This window comes from Carassius auratus, chromosome 15 (genome assembly GCF_003368295.1).
Source record: "Carassius auratus strain Wakin chromosome 15, ASM336829v1, whole genome shotgun sequence".
In the NCBI taxonomy this organism is placed as follows: Eukaryota; Metazoa; Chordata; class Actinopteri; order Cypriniformes; family Cyprinidae; genus Carassius; species Carassius auratus.
This window is the reverse complement of record NC_039257.1, coordinates 5,368,376-5,387,949: the sequence shown is the minus strand read 5'-3', so window position 1 is coordinate 5,387,949 and position 19,574 is coordinate 5,368,376. Positions and strand designations below refer to the sequence as shown.

Sequence of the window (19,574 nt, the reverse complement as noted above, 5' to 3'; positions counted from 1 at the left end):
TGTTTTATGCTTAGAGTGTTACACTGTTAGCTTAGGAACATGATCATATCAAGCTCTATTGCAATCAGTCGAGAGAAGTGTCTTCTAATTTTGCTAATGTCACATTTCTGTATGTCTTCTGTTCATAGCGGATCTTCGGCGAAGCTGCCGAGAAGAACCTCTACCTCTCCCAGCTGATTATCCTGGACACACTGGAGAAGTGTCTGGCAGGGGTGAGCAGCTTGTCCTATCTCACTGTGAACTTTGTTGGACCTGTTGCTTGTTTTGACTGTCTTATGTCCTGCCTTTTAACAGCATTGTTCTTTGGTGTGGTTTCACCTTTGTTGTTGAACGCAATGCAAAATCGCCACACCCTGATCTAAAAGATTATATATGTTTATTATAGATTTTTATAGATATTGAAAGTTATAGAAGAAAATCTAATTGGTTTAGACTGTTTTTTTTCTAATGTGATCTTTACCTATATTAGTCTCTTTCTTTTACTAGGCTAGGCTGTAGAAATAAATTGAATGTTGTGAAACTGGAACTGCTTCATAGCAGCATGGTTATAAAAAATGAATCAACGCCTGGGAATCTCAACTATCAAACAAACAGAATAAAGTTTTTAACCAAGCCATGGTGTAATAGAAACTAGATGTATACTACCATTCAAAGGATTGGCATCAGTAGAAATTTAAAAGTCACATTAACAGCATTTATAATGTTAGATACAGTTTCTACACAGTTTCTAATGTTTCTCGAGCCGAGAATCAGCATATTAGAGTGAGTACATTCTGAAGGATCATGTGACACTGAAGAGTGGAGTAATTATACTGAAAATTTAATTTTGCCATCACAAAAACAAAATGTGACCGTGGACCAAAAAACATAAGGGTCATTTTTTATTTATTTAGATGTATACATCTCATCTGAAAGCTGAATAAATAAGCTTTTAATTGATGTAGAACAATATTTGACCGAGATAAAACTATTTGAAAATGTCTAATCTGAGGGTGCAAAAATATAGAAATATTGAGAAACTTGCCTTTAAAGTTGTCCAAATGAAGTTCTTAACAATGCATATTACTAATAAAAAAAACAAATTTACAAATTGTCTTCATGGAACATGATCTTTAGTTAATATCCTAATGATTTTTGGCATAAGAAAAATTGAAAAGTTGTTTTGTCATTGCTACAAATGTAGCTGTGCTTATGACTAGTTTTGTGGTCCAGGGTCACATATTAAAATAAAATTTTAATTTTATATATATATATATATATATATATATATATATATATATTGAAAACAGTTATTTATAGTGTGTATAGGGCTGTAAAAATGGCTGAACAACTAAATTCGAATTTTGTACTTAAATATTATCAATTATATTCAAATTTAAAATGCATAATTTCAGTTAGGGTGAAGAAAAGCTTTTGGGTTCTCCCCCTCAGGCCACAAGAGGCTTTCTAATCAATTAGAGACGCGAGTGTAACAGTGCTAAAATAATTTTTTTTTTAAATTTGTTGTTGACTGCTATAGTAGTGTGACATAACTGTAGAATGAGTTTGAATGACTTTATAGGGACAGAGATAATTTTCTGGTCTCAAAAATCAGAAATTGTCCAGAAATGTTTTTGATTGCTCATAGACTTGTGAAGTCTATGACATAAAGCCCTGGTAAAACAATTAAATCTTTAGCTATTACTCCCAGACAGAGGGCTCTGAACTGGCCCTGTCAGGAGATTATTACATTTGCAGGTGTTTCCTCGTCTTGAGATTGTCTGGATTTTCCTGTATAGATTATTAATTTTCCCTTGCCCAGATGCTACACAGCTGTCTGTCCGGTTTTGTTTTTGCAAAATTCTTTTTATGTAATTTCCTTTGATGTAACTGAGATGGAAAGGTATATGTACAGATTTCCTCCATGCTGTTCAGGGTTTAATTTGTTTACTGAAAGTCGAAGACATTTAAGGCAACTAAACACTTTATTCATTAACTAGTTTTGGCAGACAATAATTTTTGCCCTGTAGTATAAAACGTCCCCTCTACCATTTGTTACACATTTCGACTTTTAGCTTGACCCACTATGTGTGCAGTACATTGATTCACTAATGTGTTTGTTCGCTGCTCTGTCATTGGATTTCATTCCTCTTCTTTTCCCCCTTTCCTGCATGCTGCTGATCCTAAAGCGCTTTCCCCTTGATGTAGTTGTAGTCTGGTTTTTAGCTTACAATTCAGTAGATGTTGTTAAACTTTAGTACAGTTTAGTACAGCACACAGAAAAAAAAGAGAGAATAGTAATAACAAAGCATATTATGTATTTGTGTATATCATCAGCAACCCAAGGACTGCCTAAGGCTGGATGAGGCCATGTTGGTAAAACAGTTGCTGCCTGAAATCTGTCACTTCCTGCACTCGTACCGTGAGGGCCAGCAGCACGCCGCTCAGCTGCGCAGTTCTGCCTCTGCCGTCCTCTTCTCTCTCAGCTGCAACAACTTCAATGCTGTCTTCAGTCGTATCTCCACCAGGTACCTCTCTAACATACTGGAGGTTACACAGGGCTTTGTTCTAGGACCCCTTTCATTGTGTGAATCAGCCCCCCAAATACCCCATAGTAACTAATGAAAATAGCTTATTTTAAACACTGTAAGCCTAATGTACAAGTGTTTGTAATTAGTTTAAATGCTGGGCTGTTTTTCTTGGTTGTTTACAAATTGAACAGTTAAAGCCTTTACAAATTAATGACTTTTAATTAAATGTATTCTCAAAGGTTGCAAGAGCTCACAGTTTGTACAGAGGACACAGTGGATGTTCATGACATTGAGCTCATTCAGTATATAAGCGTAGACTGCTCCAAGTTAAAGAGACTCCTACAAGGTAAAGCATGCTCTATTTTGTAAATATTTTATTGCCTCATATTCAAAAAGTTTGAGGAGTTTTATGGGTAGTCTAAAGTTGCATAATTAAAATCAGAATCAAAATATGGCACAGTGGTATGTTTTAAACCACAAATGAAGGCAAATAAATATATAGTGTTTCAGTATTTATAATAAATAAATGTATTAAATATATGGTGTGGAATTGCTTAATAACTTCTTGCATGTTCCCTTTAGAAACAGTACTTAAATTCAAATCTTTGAAAAAGCCGGCTCAGCTTGCAGTAATCAGCAGTTTGGAAAAGGTATATGTTTTTTAAATAATGCTGTATATTAGGATACTTTTTCCAGCTTTAATAATTCTCATCTCAGTAAATCTATATGATATGTTTGTGTCAGGCTTTCTGGAACTGGGTTGAACACTACCCTGATGAGTTCACTATGCTCTATCAGAGACCCCAAGCTGACATGGCCGGTGAGTGAGACAATAATTCATATCTTAACCTGCTAAATGTCACCCCGTCCCGTATACGGGACGCCTACGTTGACTATACTATATTACAATCAAATCTAATCTAATCTTGACAAACTATATATCGTTGGAAAGGTCTAAGACTCCCAAATATATATTTTACCAATATTTTTTGTTAAACATTATGTAGGAAAACTAATCGATGAATTTATGACAAGAGTGCACCCTCAGAAATCTACATTACAAAAGGAGCTTTGACCTTTGTTTAAAAATAATACTTCCTCGTTGCCTTTTTCTCTATCACATTTTAGAAATGATCAGAAGTTATATATCACTTGAAAACATAAAATCTCAAAATTCATCCTTCAAAACCCATTTTAAAATCAGACATTGCATTACCATGTAAATGGCACGTCAAAATCATCTTACAAAATGTTTTCAGTCATGAATTGTAAAAATCTAGGTTTGTATCATGCACATTCATGTCTATCTTCAAAAACGTGACAGTTAACAGGTTAAAGGGGGGGTGAAATGCTATTTCATGCATACTGAGTTTTTTACACTGTTAAAGAGTTGGTTTCCCATGCTAAACATGGACAAAGTTTCAAAAATTAAGTTGTACGTTTGGAGGAGTATTTCTGTTCCAAAAATACTCCTTCCGGTTTGTCACAAGTTTCGGAAAGTTTTTTTCGAGTATGGCTCTGTGTGACGGTAGATGGAGCGGAATTTCCTTATATGGGTCCTAAGGCACTTCTGCCGGAAGAGCGCACGCTCCCATATAGCAGAGCACTGAGAGCACAACAGACATTCACTGATCAGAGCGAGAGCGTCGCGAAATGTCACAAAAGAAGTGTATTTTTGGTTGCCAGGGCAAGACAACCCTGCATAGATTACCAAAAAAAAAAACAGCATTAAGGGACCAGTGGATGGAGTTTATTTTTACAGAGCATCAACGGAGTTGTGCAAGTGTTTGTGTTTGTTCCCTGCATTTCGAAGATGCTTGTTTTGCAAACAAGGCCCAGTCACGATCGTTTTTCCAGGGAAAATCGGTACAGACTATCTTTCTCTTATGAATATAATAAAACTAAAGACTTTTTGGAGTTATGAAGGATGCAGTACTACTCTATAGGTACTCAAGATTAACAGGATATTGAGTGATAACAAGCATTTCACCCCCCCCCCCCCTTTAACTGACTTGTTTATTAGTCTGCTTATTGAAGTCCAAGTTGAGATGTGTTATGATTAAACTGTGTTTCTGTGTATACAGACTGTGCAGAAAAACTGTTCGACCTGGTGGACAGTTTTGCAGAAAGCGCAAAGAGAAAGGCTGCTGTGTGGCCACTACAGATCATCCTCCTCATCCTCTGTCCAGAGATCACTCAGAGCATCACCAAAGAAGTAGGGGGGGAGGAGAAAGCTAACAAGGTCAGAGGTCACACAGTGAATTAGACTTCTGTTACTGCATTCTATTTATCTCCTGTTGTTCCCAAAGTATTTTATGTTGAAGTTGAGCTTTGGAACCAAGACATGTATTTTGTGCATACAAATGTTTTTGGAGACAAACCTAGCTGTTCTGTTGTCTTCAACAGAAGTCATTTGTGGAGAGTCTGCGGAAGGCTCTGGGACAGCACAGCGGAAGCAGACAGTTGACCGAGAGTGCGGCCGTCGCATGCGTCAAACTCTGCAAAGCCTGCACCTACATCAACTGGGAGGACAATTCCGTCATCTTTCTCCTAGTTCAGTCCATCGTCATGGACCTTAAGGTGAAGAGGACCATTTCTTATAGTAAACGATTACAGAGCAATGCATGTCTGAAGGGAATGAAGAACATTTTTGTCCTTTTTTTTTAAAGCTGTGTGCAACTTTGCTCTCTCTTCTCTCCCAGGGTCTTCTGTTTAACCCTACTAAGCCATTTTCGAGGGGTGCGGGCTGCCAAAGCGCCGATGTGGATTTGATGATTGACTGCTTTGTGTCATGTTATCGCATCAATCCTCGAAACAACCAGCATTTTAAGGTAAGCTCAGTTGTTGAATCTTAGAGTTTCAAGGATTTTGCAAAGGACGTTATAGCAATTAATAAGCAATCACTAACAAGAGATAATATTATAACTATCACCACATATTGAGCTAGTCAACTTTCATTTCAGGACAAACTTAAAATCATTGCCATAACCAACATGTTTTAATATCTACACAGAGTTGTTGTTGTTGTTGTTGAATAAATGTATTTCTTTTCTAGGTATGCCTGGCCTCGACATCTCCTCCTACCTTCCATTTCGTCCTGGTCAACTCCCTGCACAAAATTATCACCAATGTAAGTATGATCTCTGTATGGACATTCCCACAATTCAAAAATAATTGTTCTATATTATGCAAATTAAATGCAGCTTTTAATAAATGATAAACCCATTATACAAATAATCATCTTTAAATGTGTCAGCATTTTGCATAGTACTGATGATTGTTCATGATAAAATATTTTGTGACCGCTGCCAGTGACTCTCTTTGTGATGCTATGGAGTGCAGTAATTTTTTTGCTTATTAATGTTTCACTTTATGTTTTTGCTAGTCACATCTGGACTGGTGGCCGAAGATTGACGCCATCTACTGCTACTCAGGAGAACTGCGCACCATGTTTGCAGACACATTGGGCCGAGTGGTTCAGAGTCTCAGTGCCCATCCACCTCTGAGGATGACATCAGTGAGACACATCATCATTTAAACAACAGTTTACGGTGCATAGAAAATCATCGGCCTTTGTTCTTTTTTTGTGGTTAAAGCTGCCTTTTTTTTCTTTTCTTTTTTTGTTCCAGAGTCTGACATTCAAAGAGAAAATGACGACTAGTTTAAAGTTCAAGGACAAGTCCACTGACCTTGACTCGCGTTCTTTGCTGCTGGCCCTGGTCAAACTCATCCACGCTGACCCCAAACTAATGCTGCATGTGAGTATCTGGTGAAAATACGTATGAAATAGTCATTTAGCTTCTGTTAAAATTATGATGAGTTACCTTTTGTATTAAAGTTATCTTAAGAGTTGTCTCTGCATATTAGGGTTAAGTCAATGTCACCTTTGCTCCTTTAATTCTCATAATATGCTTTAATCCAACAGTGTTTGTGTTTTCTGATTGGTTCAAATCCTGGATTATCCAGATTAGGATTTACATGTGGATTTGTTCATTTCTTCCCCCCCTTTTTTGTCTGAAGACTGGTTCTTTTTCGCAGTCTTTCCTTAACATGATTTGCTATGAACTGTGATTTGGCATAAAATGGTTTAAATAATCTAAGTTTAGCAGGAGACTTGTAGTTTAAGGATGATTCTGATCAAATTTGACTCCACTAGTTGCACTTTCTCACCATCAGAACCCGGGGAAACCAGGTCAAGAGATCCAGAACAGCACAGCTGAGCTCATCAAAGGTCTGGTCCAGCTAGTTCCTCTCAATCACAGTGCGGAGCTTTCACAGGAAGCCATGGAGGTAAGACTGTTTGGTTCTTATTTGGAATGGTTAACCGAAAACTAAAACTTTAAAAGTAGTTTTTGTTATCTCAAATAAAGCTATAAGAAATACAAAGTATTATGTATATTACAATTACTGCAGCTAGAATAAGAAATATATGCATTAAACCTTAATAGGGATATTAAAACATAAAAATGACGAAAGCACGTAATTAAATAAAATAAAAAAAAACGTAGTAGTATATGGATGATACTATAACCCTGCTACTTTAAATTCTTATAGTCGTGCATCTCATTCACTCATTGTTTTCTCACCCAGGCACTGTTGGTGTTACATCAGCCAGAAACGATTGAGCTGTGGAACCCTGACGCACCCATTGAGACCTTCTGGGACATCAGGTGGGTATAAAGAGATTGCTTGATTTGAAGTTGGCGAGTTAAAAGATTATCTGACTATATTCTCCTTACTCCCTTCTCAGCTCCCAGGTCTTATTTCTGAACTGCAAGAAGCTGATTGGACATCAGATGATCAACAGTACAGAGATACTGAAGTGGCTCCGGGAGATTCTCATATGTAGAAACAAGTTTCTCTTAAAGAACAAGGTAAACAGATTTTCTGTCTAAACATGAACTTGAAATTGAATCCAGTCAGAATGAATGCATTCGTTCATGTCTCGTTGTTGTGCAGGAGTGTGCCACACAGGGCAGTCTCATCCCCATCGGCAGACAGGCTCAGACCAAGCTGGAGGTGTGTCTCTACACCTTCCTGTGGAGCCCTGATGCAGAGGCTGTGTTGGTGGCCATGTCCTGCTTCCGGCATCTCTGTGAGGAGGCGGACATCCGCTGCAGTGTGGACGAGCTGCCCGTGCACACGGTCCTGCCCAACTATAACACCTTTGTGGAGCTTGCCTCTGTCAGCAACATGATGGCTACAGGTTAGTTGTACAACAGTCTCCGTGACATAGGATTTCTTTTCTCCAAATTCAGCTAGCACTGAAGTTACTTACATATACATGTATGTGCGTATATATAGATGTAAAACAGTTAATACCAATGTGGCTAAATAAATAATGATTGTAGCTTTATTTATTTATGGATCTATAAAGAAAATGGCATTTAATATTGTAATAATAATACATATATTTAGTTAATTCATTTTTGCCCATGAATATGATTTTTGATACTGATAATAATAAATTCTGATTAACACTATAATTTAGTGGCATGGATTCTTTGAAAAAAAAAAAAAAATTGGTCTCATTATTATAAAATAAAACTATTTTTGCATTCAGGTCGCAACACGCTTCAGAAGAGAGTGATGGCGCTGTTAAGGAGGATAAAACACCCTACAGCTGGAAATGTAGAGGTAAGGACTCATTTTTCTCAACTTATGTGAATTTAAGATGTAATTATTTTTCTTTTTTTTTCAGGTATTAATTGCTAATCATTCAGATCCATTGCAACTTTTTTGCAGCTTCTCTATTAATTATATTTGACTCAAATTTGACATTTTTCAATCTTAGGCATGGGAAGACACATATGCAAAATGGGAGCAAGCTACTAAACAGATACTCAACCACCAGAAAAACAAAGTGGAAGATGGACAGGTAATTAAAACAATGGCGATCAGTAAGGTATATAACTTTTTTTCCTCCTATACAAACTATTTTTCTCTGTCATCAGGAGTGGATCAACATGACTGGTTTCTTGTGTGCCCTGGGAGGGGTTTGTCTCCAGCAGCGCAGCACCCCTAGCCTAGGAACCTACAGTCCTCCTATGGGACCCCTTACCGAACGCAAGGGCTCCATGATCTCTATGGGCTCTTGTGAGGTGAACAGCGAGACGTCTCTTAACAGGTTTCTGGAGCGTCTGCTGAGTCTCATGGTCTGTACACATGAAAAACTGGGCGTGCAGATTCGAACCAACGTCAAAGACCTTGTGGGACTGGAGCTCAGTCCGGCTCTCTACCCTATGCTCTTCACCAAGCTACGCAACAGCATCGGCCGCTTTTTTGATACCCAGGGTCCGGTAAGAGATGATAATCATGACATGTAGCTAGCTTTAGGGTTTGATATTGTTTTAGAAGTATTTGATCATATTTAGAAAATATTTGTATATTACACTGTCTAATTTTAATGAAAAGCAACAATGCAAAAATTTTCCTATATTTATGCTTCATTTTCTATACAACATACTAGCAACAAATAGAACAAATTACTCCACTTATCAAGCATTCTTCACTAAATAGCTGTCATGTATAGTTTTGTACACAAGGTGGCAGAATACCTTCATTGTCAGATCAATCCAGACTCCTCTCATCAACATTTAGTGATCTATTTAATCTAGAATGATCTAACACGCATTAAACACTACGATCTTTTGTAAATGTGGTAGCAATTTAATTTAATTTAATATCATATTATCAGTATCACATCACATTCTGCATAGGGATCAGCCTCATTCTGTGCCATCATCATTGTTTTTTCTCAATTTCTTCTTCAGGTTCCCATTACAGACACAAACACACTGTTTGTAGAGCAGACCATCGCCATCATGAAGAACCTGCTTGACAGTCACACTGAAGGAAGCTCAGAGCACCTCGGTCAAGCCAGCATTGAAACCATGATGCTCAACCTGGTTAGGTGAGACTTTGATTTACACTTTCCTATGCTCTCAAAAACAAATGTTAGTAGAAACACTGGATTTGCATGGCATTAAAAAAAAGAGCTTTAAGAAGTTTATTTTTCCATTAAAGGATTTTTCTTTATGCTCCCTATCTTAGGTACGTGCGTATTTTAGGGAATGTTGTCCATGCCATTCAGATCAAAACTAAGCTGTGCCAGCTAGTGGAGGTTATGATGGAACGCAGGGACGACCTCTCCTTCTGCCAAGAGATGAAATTCAGGTTAAATATTTTTTGTGTTTAAGAAAGAAATCTCTTGTGCTTACCAAGGCTGAATGTACTTGATCATAAATACAATAAAACCATTTATTTTGTGAAATATTATTACAGTGATTTCTTTTTGGATGTGTTTTATGTAATTTATTCCTATGAGGGCAAAGCTGAATTTTTCATCTGTGATAACTCCAGTTTTCAGTGTCACATGACCCTTCAGAAATAATTCTAACATTCTTATTAGCTTATGTTAAAAAATGTTTGTGCTGCCTAATATTTTTTTTTAAACCTTGACATTAGTTTGATAGTTTGAAAGGATGCACATTCGGCTGTGCACATATGTTGAGATGCTTCAGACATACTGTTAGTTGCGCTTAAACTGACGGAAAAAAATCGTTTCCGCGAGTTACCTCGAAAACTTAGTCTTAACTGAGTTACAAAGTCTTAAATGACAGTGAAGGGTTTGGCGAAAATAAGGTTTTAAAGTGAAGCTTGCTGAAGTCTGTCATTGACGTAAATCAGAGAACAAAAGAAAAAGAGCACTGATCTAGTTGCTGATTATCTTTTATAACTTTAATCAAAATTAACCAATGTAGTTTATCCATATACAAGTGATAGTTTATATGAAGTTTGTTTTAAAATCACTTAAATTCAAATTGTTATATATTTCAGAGCCTATTAAATGTTAAAAGTAATGGCTTTAAATTCTTTTGTGATGTTGAATAGCTCGAATTAATAGGTCAAATTAATTTAATAGGGACGCCAGTAGCAGTATTTCTATCAGTACTTCATTAATAAAAGATTACTCAGTAAAGAAATGCTATTAAACATAAAAATGTATAATTTAACATCGTTATATTGTTTCTACACTAATTTTGAGATTCGATGTGAAATTATGACAATATAAATATCCATTTAATCCTGATTATTTACAGTTAAATGTGTGATTAATTATTTTGTTAATTGATTGATAGACAGTGCTTTGTTAACCTTTTATGGATCTTAGTTTTCGTAATATTAGTTCATTTTACTGCTAAATATGCATTTCAGTTTAATTTCTGATTTTATAGGCCCCCCAGAAAGAGATCAGGATGGCCCCCTTCAAATTTTTAGTTCGATAATCCAGCCCTTAAATGAAGCTAGTTGAATAGCCTTGCCTTATATATATATAGATATATATAGAGAGTATTAGGTCATGAGATAACTGACTTTGCTGTTTTTCCTAGAAATAAAATGGTGGAGTACCTCACAGACTGGGTGATGGGAACCTCTAATCAAGCTGCAGATGATGACATCAAATGTCTGACCCGGTATGGTCTTTGTAGTTTCCTGCCGTTTATAATATGTGTAGTGGCTTCAAACCTGAAAGCGTTCACATTATGTTCTGTTCTCATGCTGTTTTTGTGAACGTGTCCTGCAGGGACCTGGACCAGGCGAGTATGGAGGCAGTAGTGTCTCTGCTGGCTGGTCTTCCCCTGCAGCCTGAGGAGGGGGATGGCGTTGAGCTCATGGAGGCCAAGTCTCAGCTCTTCCTGAAGTACGATCTTTCATCCAACTCTTTTCAGATGGTCTTTCAAGGTCCGTTTTCGGTCCGTAATCTCTTCTCTTCCTCCTTTAGATACTTTACGCTGTTCATGAACCTGTTGAATGACTGCAGCGAGGTCGAGGAAGATGGCCAGCAGGTGGCAGGGCGGAAACGTGGGATGTCTAGACGACTTGCATCTCTCCGACACTGTACCGTGTTGGCCATGTCTAACCTGCTCAATGCCAACGTCGACAGCGGCCTCATGCACTCCATCGGTGAGAAATGCTGACATAATCATGGATTCTTATTGTACTTAAGTTGTTTTGACTGAAGACTGAATGTCTTTCGACAGGCCTGGGGTACCATAAGGACCTGCAGACACGAGCAACCTTCATGGAGGTGCTCACTAAGATCCTTCAGCAAGGGACAGAGTTTGACACGCTCGCAGAGACTGTGCTTGCAGACCGCTTTGAGAGACTTGTTGAGCTGGTCACCATGATGGGGGACCAGGGCGAGCTACCCATAGCCATGGCACTGGCCAATGTGGTCCCCTGCTCTCAATGGGTGAGAGATTATAACATCTTTGTTTAACCTTTACAGTTTCCACAAAATCAGAATTAAATAGAGCAAACATATATGTTTAGAAAATATGTATGAAAAGGTTTTAAAGAAAACTTTTATATTCATATCCCCAGCATTCTTTAAAACACGCTATCTATTTGACTGTTTTGTTCAGCGAGTAATGCATTGGGTGTATTGTTGGCCCTCAGAGAGCGGTTGTGCTCAATGTGCTGATGGTTTTCAGGATGAGTTGGCCAGAGTGTTGGTGACACTGTTCGACTCTCGCCATCTGCTGTATCAGCTGCTATGGAACATGTTCTCAAAAGAAGTGGAGCTGGCCGACTCTATGCAGACCCTCTTCAGAGGAAACAGCCTAGCCAGCAAGATTATGACCTTTTGCTTTAAGGTAACGTGAAATGGTGACAGTGATAGTGCATTTCATTTAATTCCGTGATGGCGAAGCTAGCCCCAAACTTTTGATCAGTAGTGTGTGTGCACTTAAAATCTGGCTTTTCTGTGTTTGCAGGTCTATGGTGCTGCATATCTGCAGAAGCTTCTGGAGCCACTGTTGAGAGGAATTATTACCACTCCGGAGTGGCAGCAAATCAGTTTTGAAGTGGACCCTACCAGGCATGTTTACCTAGTTAAACTCATATTGTTAATGATGTTCAGGCGGGTCTAGCTTTTACTTTAGCACAGCAGAGCACTATTTAGAGTCCCAGGCTCAGAGGAGACAATAGAGCAGAGGATTTATTTATGTACTGTATATTACACTGCTGCAACACAGATCTAATATAAACATGCAGTTTCTTTTCCTTTAACTGTTTAACTACACAGGCACACCCGACTGGTTTTGTGAACATGTTTGTATTTGACAGTTTAAGTGCAATAAGAGATGAAAGAGAACTGAGTTTAGTACTCGCATGCTGTATGCAGCCGCTTTCTGTGACACATATATATCAGCAGTTTAAACTAATATGGTTTGAAACGCATGATTTCAGAGTAATAGACCTAGTCAAAACGAAACAGATGATTTTTGTCATTGTCATTCTGCTGAAATGTTTAACTTCTCATCTCGTCTTTAGGCTTGAACCAGCGGAGAACCTGGAGGAGAACCAGAAGAACCTTCTGCAGATCACAGACCGCTTCTTCTTGGCCATTATCAACTCTTCAAATGAGTTTCCTCCACAGCTGCGCAGTGTGTGCCACTGTCTGTATCAGGTATACACTCACTGCCTAATGCCAGTCTGGTGTTTTGGGTTTGTTTTTAACCACTGTAACTGCATCCTCTGAATGACTGCATGGTGGCTGTCTTTCTTGCTTGGACATCCACTGATCAGTCTTCCAGTCACTTCTAACAAGAGAACCTGCTCTTATCCTCTCTCATGCCACTGCTCACCTCTGTCTCTCTGTGTACGAATGTAACATTTTTTTTAAGGGATTTAAGGTGATGATAAGATTATTTATTTTCATATCAGGCTGATACAGTCCTTCATACTTCCGGTATCTCCATTAAAGTTTAACGTATTAGAAAATTATTACAAATGGCAAAGAAGATCTACTAATTCATTTGCTGCTTTAGATGCAACAACAGACATTAAAGATTCAGTTTGGTGAGGAAATATTTTTATAGTTCTTGAAGCTGTATTGTTATGCGTCACAAGCAGGTATGAATCACAATTTTTCTAGCTGCAATAATCAATATTTATATCACGCATGGGGTTTGATACATTTATATAATGTTAGTACTTAGCAGCGTATTCAGCCCACAGTTGAAACCACTACCATGTGAGCATACAAAAACCATTTGTCTGGTTATTTTTCATTATTACTTGCATAGAAAGAAATAGAAGGGGGTGTTTATGGAGTTGTCGTTTTACTGAAACAAAAGTACAGTTTTCATTTGAAGGTACCCACTGTTTTTCTCACATCTCTAATGTGACTGGACTCTGTCAAGGGCATCATCTTGTTGACGGTGATGCATAAACAGGGCTCGACATTAATGCTTGTCCAGGACAAGTGGATTTTGTGAAGGGGCAAGTGAAAGAGAATTGTACTTGCCCGACTGGACAAGTAACCTGATCAAAATTTTAATAACAAACAATAACTAGGCTGGCACCAAAACTTTGGCGTGTAATGATTCTGATTTTATTACTTTCAGTGTAAACGGTAACTTATAAAGGATAATGTATTGACCGTATCAGGGTCACGTCAGTTGAGGCTCGTGCATCCGGTCTGACTCACGGAGAAATAAAAAATATGAGTGCTACAGCACACACAAAGAAACACAAATTAACAAACATAAAGCAGTAAAAAATAGAAATATTCTATATATTATAGGCAACATCACATGACCTGGAGTGACGTTTTCCCAACTTTCAGCTCGATTGCAAATGTGATATTGATTTTATACAACTTTAGTTAAAGTTGCAGTAGGTAACTTTTGTAAATATATATTGTTTACATATTTGTTAAACCTGTCATTATGTCCTAACAGTAGAATATGAGACAGATAGTCTGTGAAAAAAATCAAGCTCCTCTGGCTCCTCCCAGTGGTCCTATTGCCATTTGCAGTTACTGACCGCTCCTGGTAAGAAATCAACCAATCAGAGCTGCGGTCCGTAACTTTGTGTTCAAAATGTAGAAAAATGTATATAATAAGCGAGTACACCATAAATCCATTTTCCAAACCGTGTTTTTAGCTTGTCCTGAATCACTAGGGTGCACCTATAATAAGTGTTTATATTCGGACTATTTTAGATTGCTTCGGGGAAACCGCTGCGGAGTAACCCAGTACCGTTGTGATTCTTCATAGACATAAACAGAGAGAAGTAGTTCCGGCTACGATGTTCTTCCGCAAGACGCAAGCAGTTCTGTTTATTAACCGCTAGAGTGTCAAAAGTTCCCTACCGCAGCTTTAAATAAACAAGAAATACTAATTGACGTTTCGCTAACGAAAAATGTTCCAAGCAAAGCCACAGCAGCACGTTCACTCATCACCAAGCAACACACAACAGTCTTTTGTTACTAAATGATTCATTTTTGAACGAGTCAATGATTCAGTGAGCTGTTTATAAAAATAGTTACTTGTTTCTTTTATTGAATGATTCATCCATTTGAACGAATCAGTTGAATCAACGATTCACTCATTAAGACAGTGACTTGCTACCTCCTACTGGTAGTTCAATTTCGTATTTAAAAGTACCTTTTGAAATTTCATTCAATTTCATATTTGTATGTCAAAAAAGTAAAATTTATGCATTTGGATGGATAAAGTTTGTTGATACTGATTTCATTTGAATAGTAACAATCATATTGTGTATTATTATTCTAACTTAATGTATTGATCACATGTTAGAATTTGATGTAAATGGAGACATGTACTTTTAATCAGTTTAGGAAAATATTGTTCTTCATTAAGATAAAAAGTTTAACAGCAATCAATTTAAGGCAGATATAAAAAATATGCTGATTAAAGTAATATCTGATAGAGCACCGATGAGACCGCTTCAGAATAAATTCAAAACAAAAATACTTGTCCCCGGACAAGTGACTTTTTTACTTGGACAAGTGAATGATTGATTTACTTGTCCGATGGACAGGCTCATGTCAAAGCTTAATGTCGAGCCCTGATAAAGTTGTTTTTTAAGCATCGAAAAGAAGTCTTTTAAACTTTATTAATTACATGTTGTTAATCACAACGTTTTTCTCGTTGTTTCCTTTCATGGTCATCTTGTCTTGTTTGTAATCACAGTAATGAAGTTGTGATGTTTGGCTTCTTAAGTCCCATAAAATTCAAATGATAGCTTTGTGGCACATAGTTAGCTATGGTAGTGGACTCTTAAAAGTTTCCATTTATTAGAGGCATACATTTAAGACAGTCTTTCCTTTCTGGTGAAACAGACTGAAAAAATTCAGCTGCAACCATCAGTCCTGATACACAAGTCCTGCTCTCTTCTGCATGGCCCTCTTGTGTTCTTCTCATACATGCAACACACATTCTAGCGTTTACTTATCTTCACACTCTTTAACATATTATTCACACTTCGTTGCTTGGGCCGAGAGCTGTCTCTCTCTTCCACTTTAGCATCTTTACTGCTTTTGCTTTACTTTCTGCTTGGAGAGCTTGAGCCGGTGTTTCTTAATCACTGAAATGAACATGAATGAAAGAGTTTGTAGATCAAGCTCTTAGAAAGGCAGTGGTTGTGTTGTCTGCTCCTTCATTGTGTTTTTATGCACTATGGCTGTGCTGAGTGCAGGTGTGTAGCTCCTGTGACCTCTCTGTGCTCATCTCTGCCCTGTAGGCTACTTGCCACTCCCTTCTGAATAAAGCCACTGTTAAAGAAAAAAAGGAAAACAAAAAATCTGTAAGTGTTTTAGCATTTTATTTTTCCTTTAGCTACCATTTATTATTAGTCTGGGTTTACTCATACCATAAGTGCAACCTGTTTTTTGGTTTATTTTATTTATTTACTTATTATTTTAATGATGAATTTGTTCATTTAAAAAAAAAAATGTTCATGTTTTTGGATTTTGGTTTTCGCCAGAACATGTTCAGAAACACCTGTGTAAACAGTGTTGTTTGCAGTATGTACAGTTTTCTTATGAAAACGCCTCCATTTTTAAAAGAACATAGTGTGGGAAATGAGTATCTAAGCACACAAAATAATTGTCCTGCCTTGGATTACCCTTCTTTGAATTTCGTCTTGTGAACTGGGTCAGTGATGGCAGACAGTGTGGATCAGTTCAGCTTTTCTGTTCCTTGCGGTAAAGCAGATGACTGTTTCTTTGTGTTGGTTTAAGGCCTGTTCTAATATGAAGGCAGTATATCCTCAAATGTGCAGACCTTGAGCCTGATACCGACTTGGTCTACCTTCTGAGAGTTTATTTAAAATGGAAAACATGAATCTATATTTTGGCTCCTTGAAGAGTCCTGTCTTTCTTGGAAAACTTTTAATGAAGTGATTTGCATGCCATAAATATGATGTAAAATGAACATGTTGGCACTTCTCTGGCTTGTCATGTGCTCTATTGGTCATTGTCTTCAAAACAATGGTTGTGCATGTTTTCAGATTCAGAAACCATTGGTGCATATGCATGCGTGATAATGTATGTAATGGTGTAAAATGTCTAATTATTTCCATTCTTAATTTTTTGTCTTCTTTGCTCTTTTCTCATGTCCTTTCTCTTGCCATTTGCTAGGACCATTTCAACATGATCATGATTTTATAAGCATGGTGCATTTTTATCATCTTTTTGATTGATTGTGTTCACATATCAAAACACTGGTTACTATCAAAATATATAAAAACCAAAGTAATTTGAAAATTGTTATTATTTTAATGCAAGTTTATGCAAAATAATATATGGCTCTCATCAGCGGTAGGCTTAAAAAATGTTTGCATAAGCTTAGACTTCTCATAGCCTATTTTAAATCTCAGTCCAATTAGACTGACTTAGTCACTTGAGACAGAAACCATTTAGTCCCCTACAAAGAATTTAGGACACAGATTATCAGTTATTATAGGTGTGGGGAAATTGTAACCAAAGATTTCCATGAATAATAGGTTTAGGGTGTGAATGCACTGCCACACATTGTTCTGCAAACATCTATTGTGGTTAGTAACAGACTGTTTTGTGCTTAAGTGTGATGTGTAGTTTTTATTTTATTTTAATGATTCATAACCATTAGGCAAATCACTTGAGCCTGATTTACCTGGCACAAAACACATTTATCAGTTCACTTTCTTTTGTCACACTTTCACATTTTCTTTCTTCATAATATTCTTGGATGTTTAACCTTTAAAAGTATATATTAGTTTGTGTGTTTTGTTGTTTTAAAATTCATCATGATGGCAATAATATACTGGCAGTAATTAGATGGTTTCTCTATAATGCATTCTCCAAGCACTAACCTATCTTTCCTCTCATTTGCCTCATCCGTTTATGCAGGTGGTCAGCCAGCGGTTTCCACAGAACAGTATCGGTGCAGTAGGAAGTGCCATGTTCTTGCGCTTTATTAACCCAGCTATTGTATCACCGTATGAGGCAGGCATCCTAGAAAAGAAACCTCCATCTCGCATCGAGCGTGGCCTCAAACTCATGTCTAAGGTGTGGAATGTCATGTTCGTACATATTATACATAACTTTCATTTCCATCATCTGTGTTGAAGTGTTTTTTCAAACTGGCAAGATTAAATGTTTATTTATAGCACAACACTGGGCCCCACTGCAAAATGTTAAATTTGTACAATGTTTCTTTTGTTTTCAGATACTCCAGAGCATTGCTAATCATGTACTGTTCACAAAAGAAGAGCATATGCGGCCCTTTAATGATTTTGTCAAAAGCAACTTTGATGCAGCCAGAAGGTATGTTAGTATTTGTTTGATTCTCACATATTTGATCTTTTGTTTCTCTAGTGGAGATTTTTGATGGATCAGTTGGAAGGCAAGAAATTGACCTATTGAACGATATACTTGTCACTTGCTTCAAATTGTGATACAATACTGAAAGATTATAATGCTACTTATCAGTTCCCAGTTAGAGGCATGTGTTGTAAGAGTATTTTCAGAGAGCTCTGTATTGAATACAATTTGTGCTAAATTCTGAATATTTAACCCTGAAGTTTTAAATGTGTAACTTTGCCCATGTTTATGCAAACATATTTGTGTCTTTAAAACTTGAAGATATGGACTACAACCCAAGACAGTTGACACTAGACAGTTGTAATTTTATTAGGTCTCGAAACACAATGTTTTCAACCCATCAAGTCCTTCATGGGCTTCAAAATGCCTATTTTTTTTATTTTGGCAGGTTCTTCTTTGATATCGCATCTGATTCTCCACCAAGTGACTCTGTGAATCACAGTCTATCTTTCATCAGTGACGGAAATGTTCTTGCCCTGCATCGTCTCTTATGGAACAACCAAGAAAGAATTGGCCAGTATTTGTCCAGCAACAGGTAAAAGTAGCAAAGAAGGGCAGGGTATTGTTTCAAAAGCACTGTGAGACTAAATTGACTATTGACACCAATGGTGTCTACTATCAACTTAGTGTTTCTGGAATATATAGACATGATTTGAACAAAAATGTTAATTAAACTTTTACCATAGGGACCACAAGGCAGTGGGCCGCAGACCATTTGACAAGATGGCCACCCTCCTGGCGTACCTGGGCCCCCCTGAACATAAGCCAGTAGCTGACACACACTGGTCCAGCCTCAACCTCACCAGCTCAAAGTTTGAGGAATTTATGACAAGGTCACTGTTCATGTTTTTTTTATATTCTCTTCAGATTTAACTAAGAAATAGCTAATAAAATTATTCAAGAGCTTAAATATATATATTTTAAATTAAATCAGAAGCCCTAATTCATATTCTGACTTTTTTTTTTTTTAAGGCATCAAGTCCATGAGAAGGAGGAGTTCAAAGCTTTAAAGACGCTCAACATCTTTTACCAAGCTGGCACGTCAAAGAATGGCAATCCTGTCTTTTATTACATTGCTCGCAGGTAGGAACTTTAGTTTAGAATCATGATATATCGGTATAACTTTGGACAGTTTTTAGGAATATTTGCATACATGCACAGAATAACTGCAGAATTTTGGTTAATTATTGATGTGCAAGTTTGTAGTATGTCATTTAATTTAAATGACAAATAAATACATAGATGCATGTGTTATGTGGTTTAGCAATGTTGGCAACAAAAACAGCAAAGGTATTTCATCTTTATTCTTCATTTGAAACCTTCATATTTACTAGATTTTTAAAGCAATCAGGTATTTATCAGAATAGAAGTATCATAAATCTGAT

The 19,574-nt window shown here is 37.2% G+C and overlaps 1 protein-coding gene across 3 annotated transcripts in view; it reads left to right on the top strand.

The window, feature by feature from the left end:
• LOC113114811 (neurofibromin-like) overlaps positions 1-19,574 on the top strand; it is a 60,404-nt gene that overhangs the window by 6,298 nt on the left and 34,532 nt on the right. For all 3 annotated transcript variants that reach the window (XM_026281854.1, XM_026281855.1, XM_026281857.1), the window contains exons 3-35: positions 129-212; positions 2,317-2,507; positions 2,750-2,856; positions 3,093-3,160; positions 3,255-3,330; positions 4,595-4,752; positions 4,917-5,090; positions 5,213-5,341; positions 5,566-5,640; positions 5,896-6,027; positions 6,140-6,268; positions 6,687-6,800; positions 7,101-7,180; positions 7,261-7,384; positions 7,470-7,716; positions 8,074-8,147; positions 8,305-8,388; positions 8,465-8,809; positions 9,284-9,423; positions 9,564-9,686; positions 10,904-10,987; positions 11,098-11,214; positions 11,296-11,477; positions 11,555-11,766; positions 12,008-12,169; positions 12,290-12,393; positions 12,849-12,984; positions 16,068-16,130; positions 17,716-17,874; positions 18,035-18,132; positions 18,578-18,724; positions 18,876-19,022; positions 19,162-19,272. In XM_026281854.1, the coding sequence (XP_026137639.1) occupies positions 129-212; positions 2,317-2,507; positions 2,750-2,856; positions 3,093-3,160; positions 3,255-3,330; positions 4,595-4,752; positions 4,917-5,090; positions 5,213-5,341; positions 5,566-5,640; positions 5,896-6,027; positions 6,140-6,268; positions 6,687-6,800; positions 7,101-7,180; positions 7,261-7,384; positions 7,470-7,716; positions 8,074-8,147; positions 8,305-8,388; positions 8,465-8,809; positions 9,284-9,423; positions 9,564-9,686; positions 10,904-10,987; positions 11,098-11,214; positions 11,296-11,477; positions 11,555-11,766; positions 12,008-12,169; positions 12,290-12,393; positions 12,849-12,984; positions 16,068-16,130; positions 17,716-17,874; positions 18,035-18,132; positions 18,578-18,724; positions 18,876-19,022; positions 19,162-19,272 (4,376 nt within the window). The remainder of the gene's footprint in view (positions 1-128; positions 213-2,316; positions 2,508-2,749; positions 2,857-3,092; positions 3,161-3,254; positions 3,331-4,594; positions 4,753-4,916; positions 5,091-5,212; positions 5,342-5,565; positions 5,641-5,895; positions 6,028-6,139; positions 6,269-6,686; positions 6,801-7,100; positions 7,181-7,260; positions 7,385-7,469; positions 7,717-8,073; positions 8,148-8,304; positions 8,389-8,464; positions 8,810-9,283; positions 9,424-9,563; positions 9,687-10,903; positions 10,988-11,097; positions 11,215-11,295; positions 11,478-11,554; positions 11,767-12,007; positions 12,170-12,289; positions 12,394-12,848; positions 12,985-16,067; positions 16,131-17,715; positions 17,875-18,034; positions 18,133-18,577; positions 18,725-18,875; positions 19,023-19,161; positions 19,273-19,574) is intronic.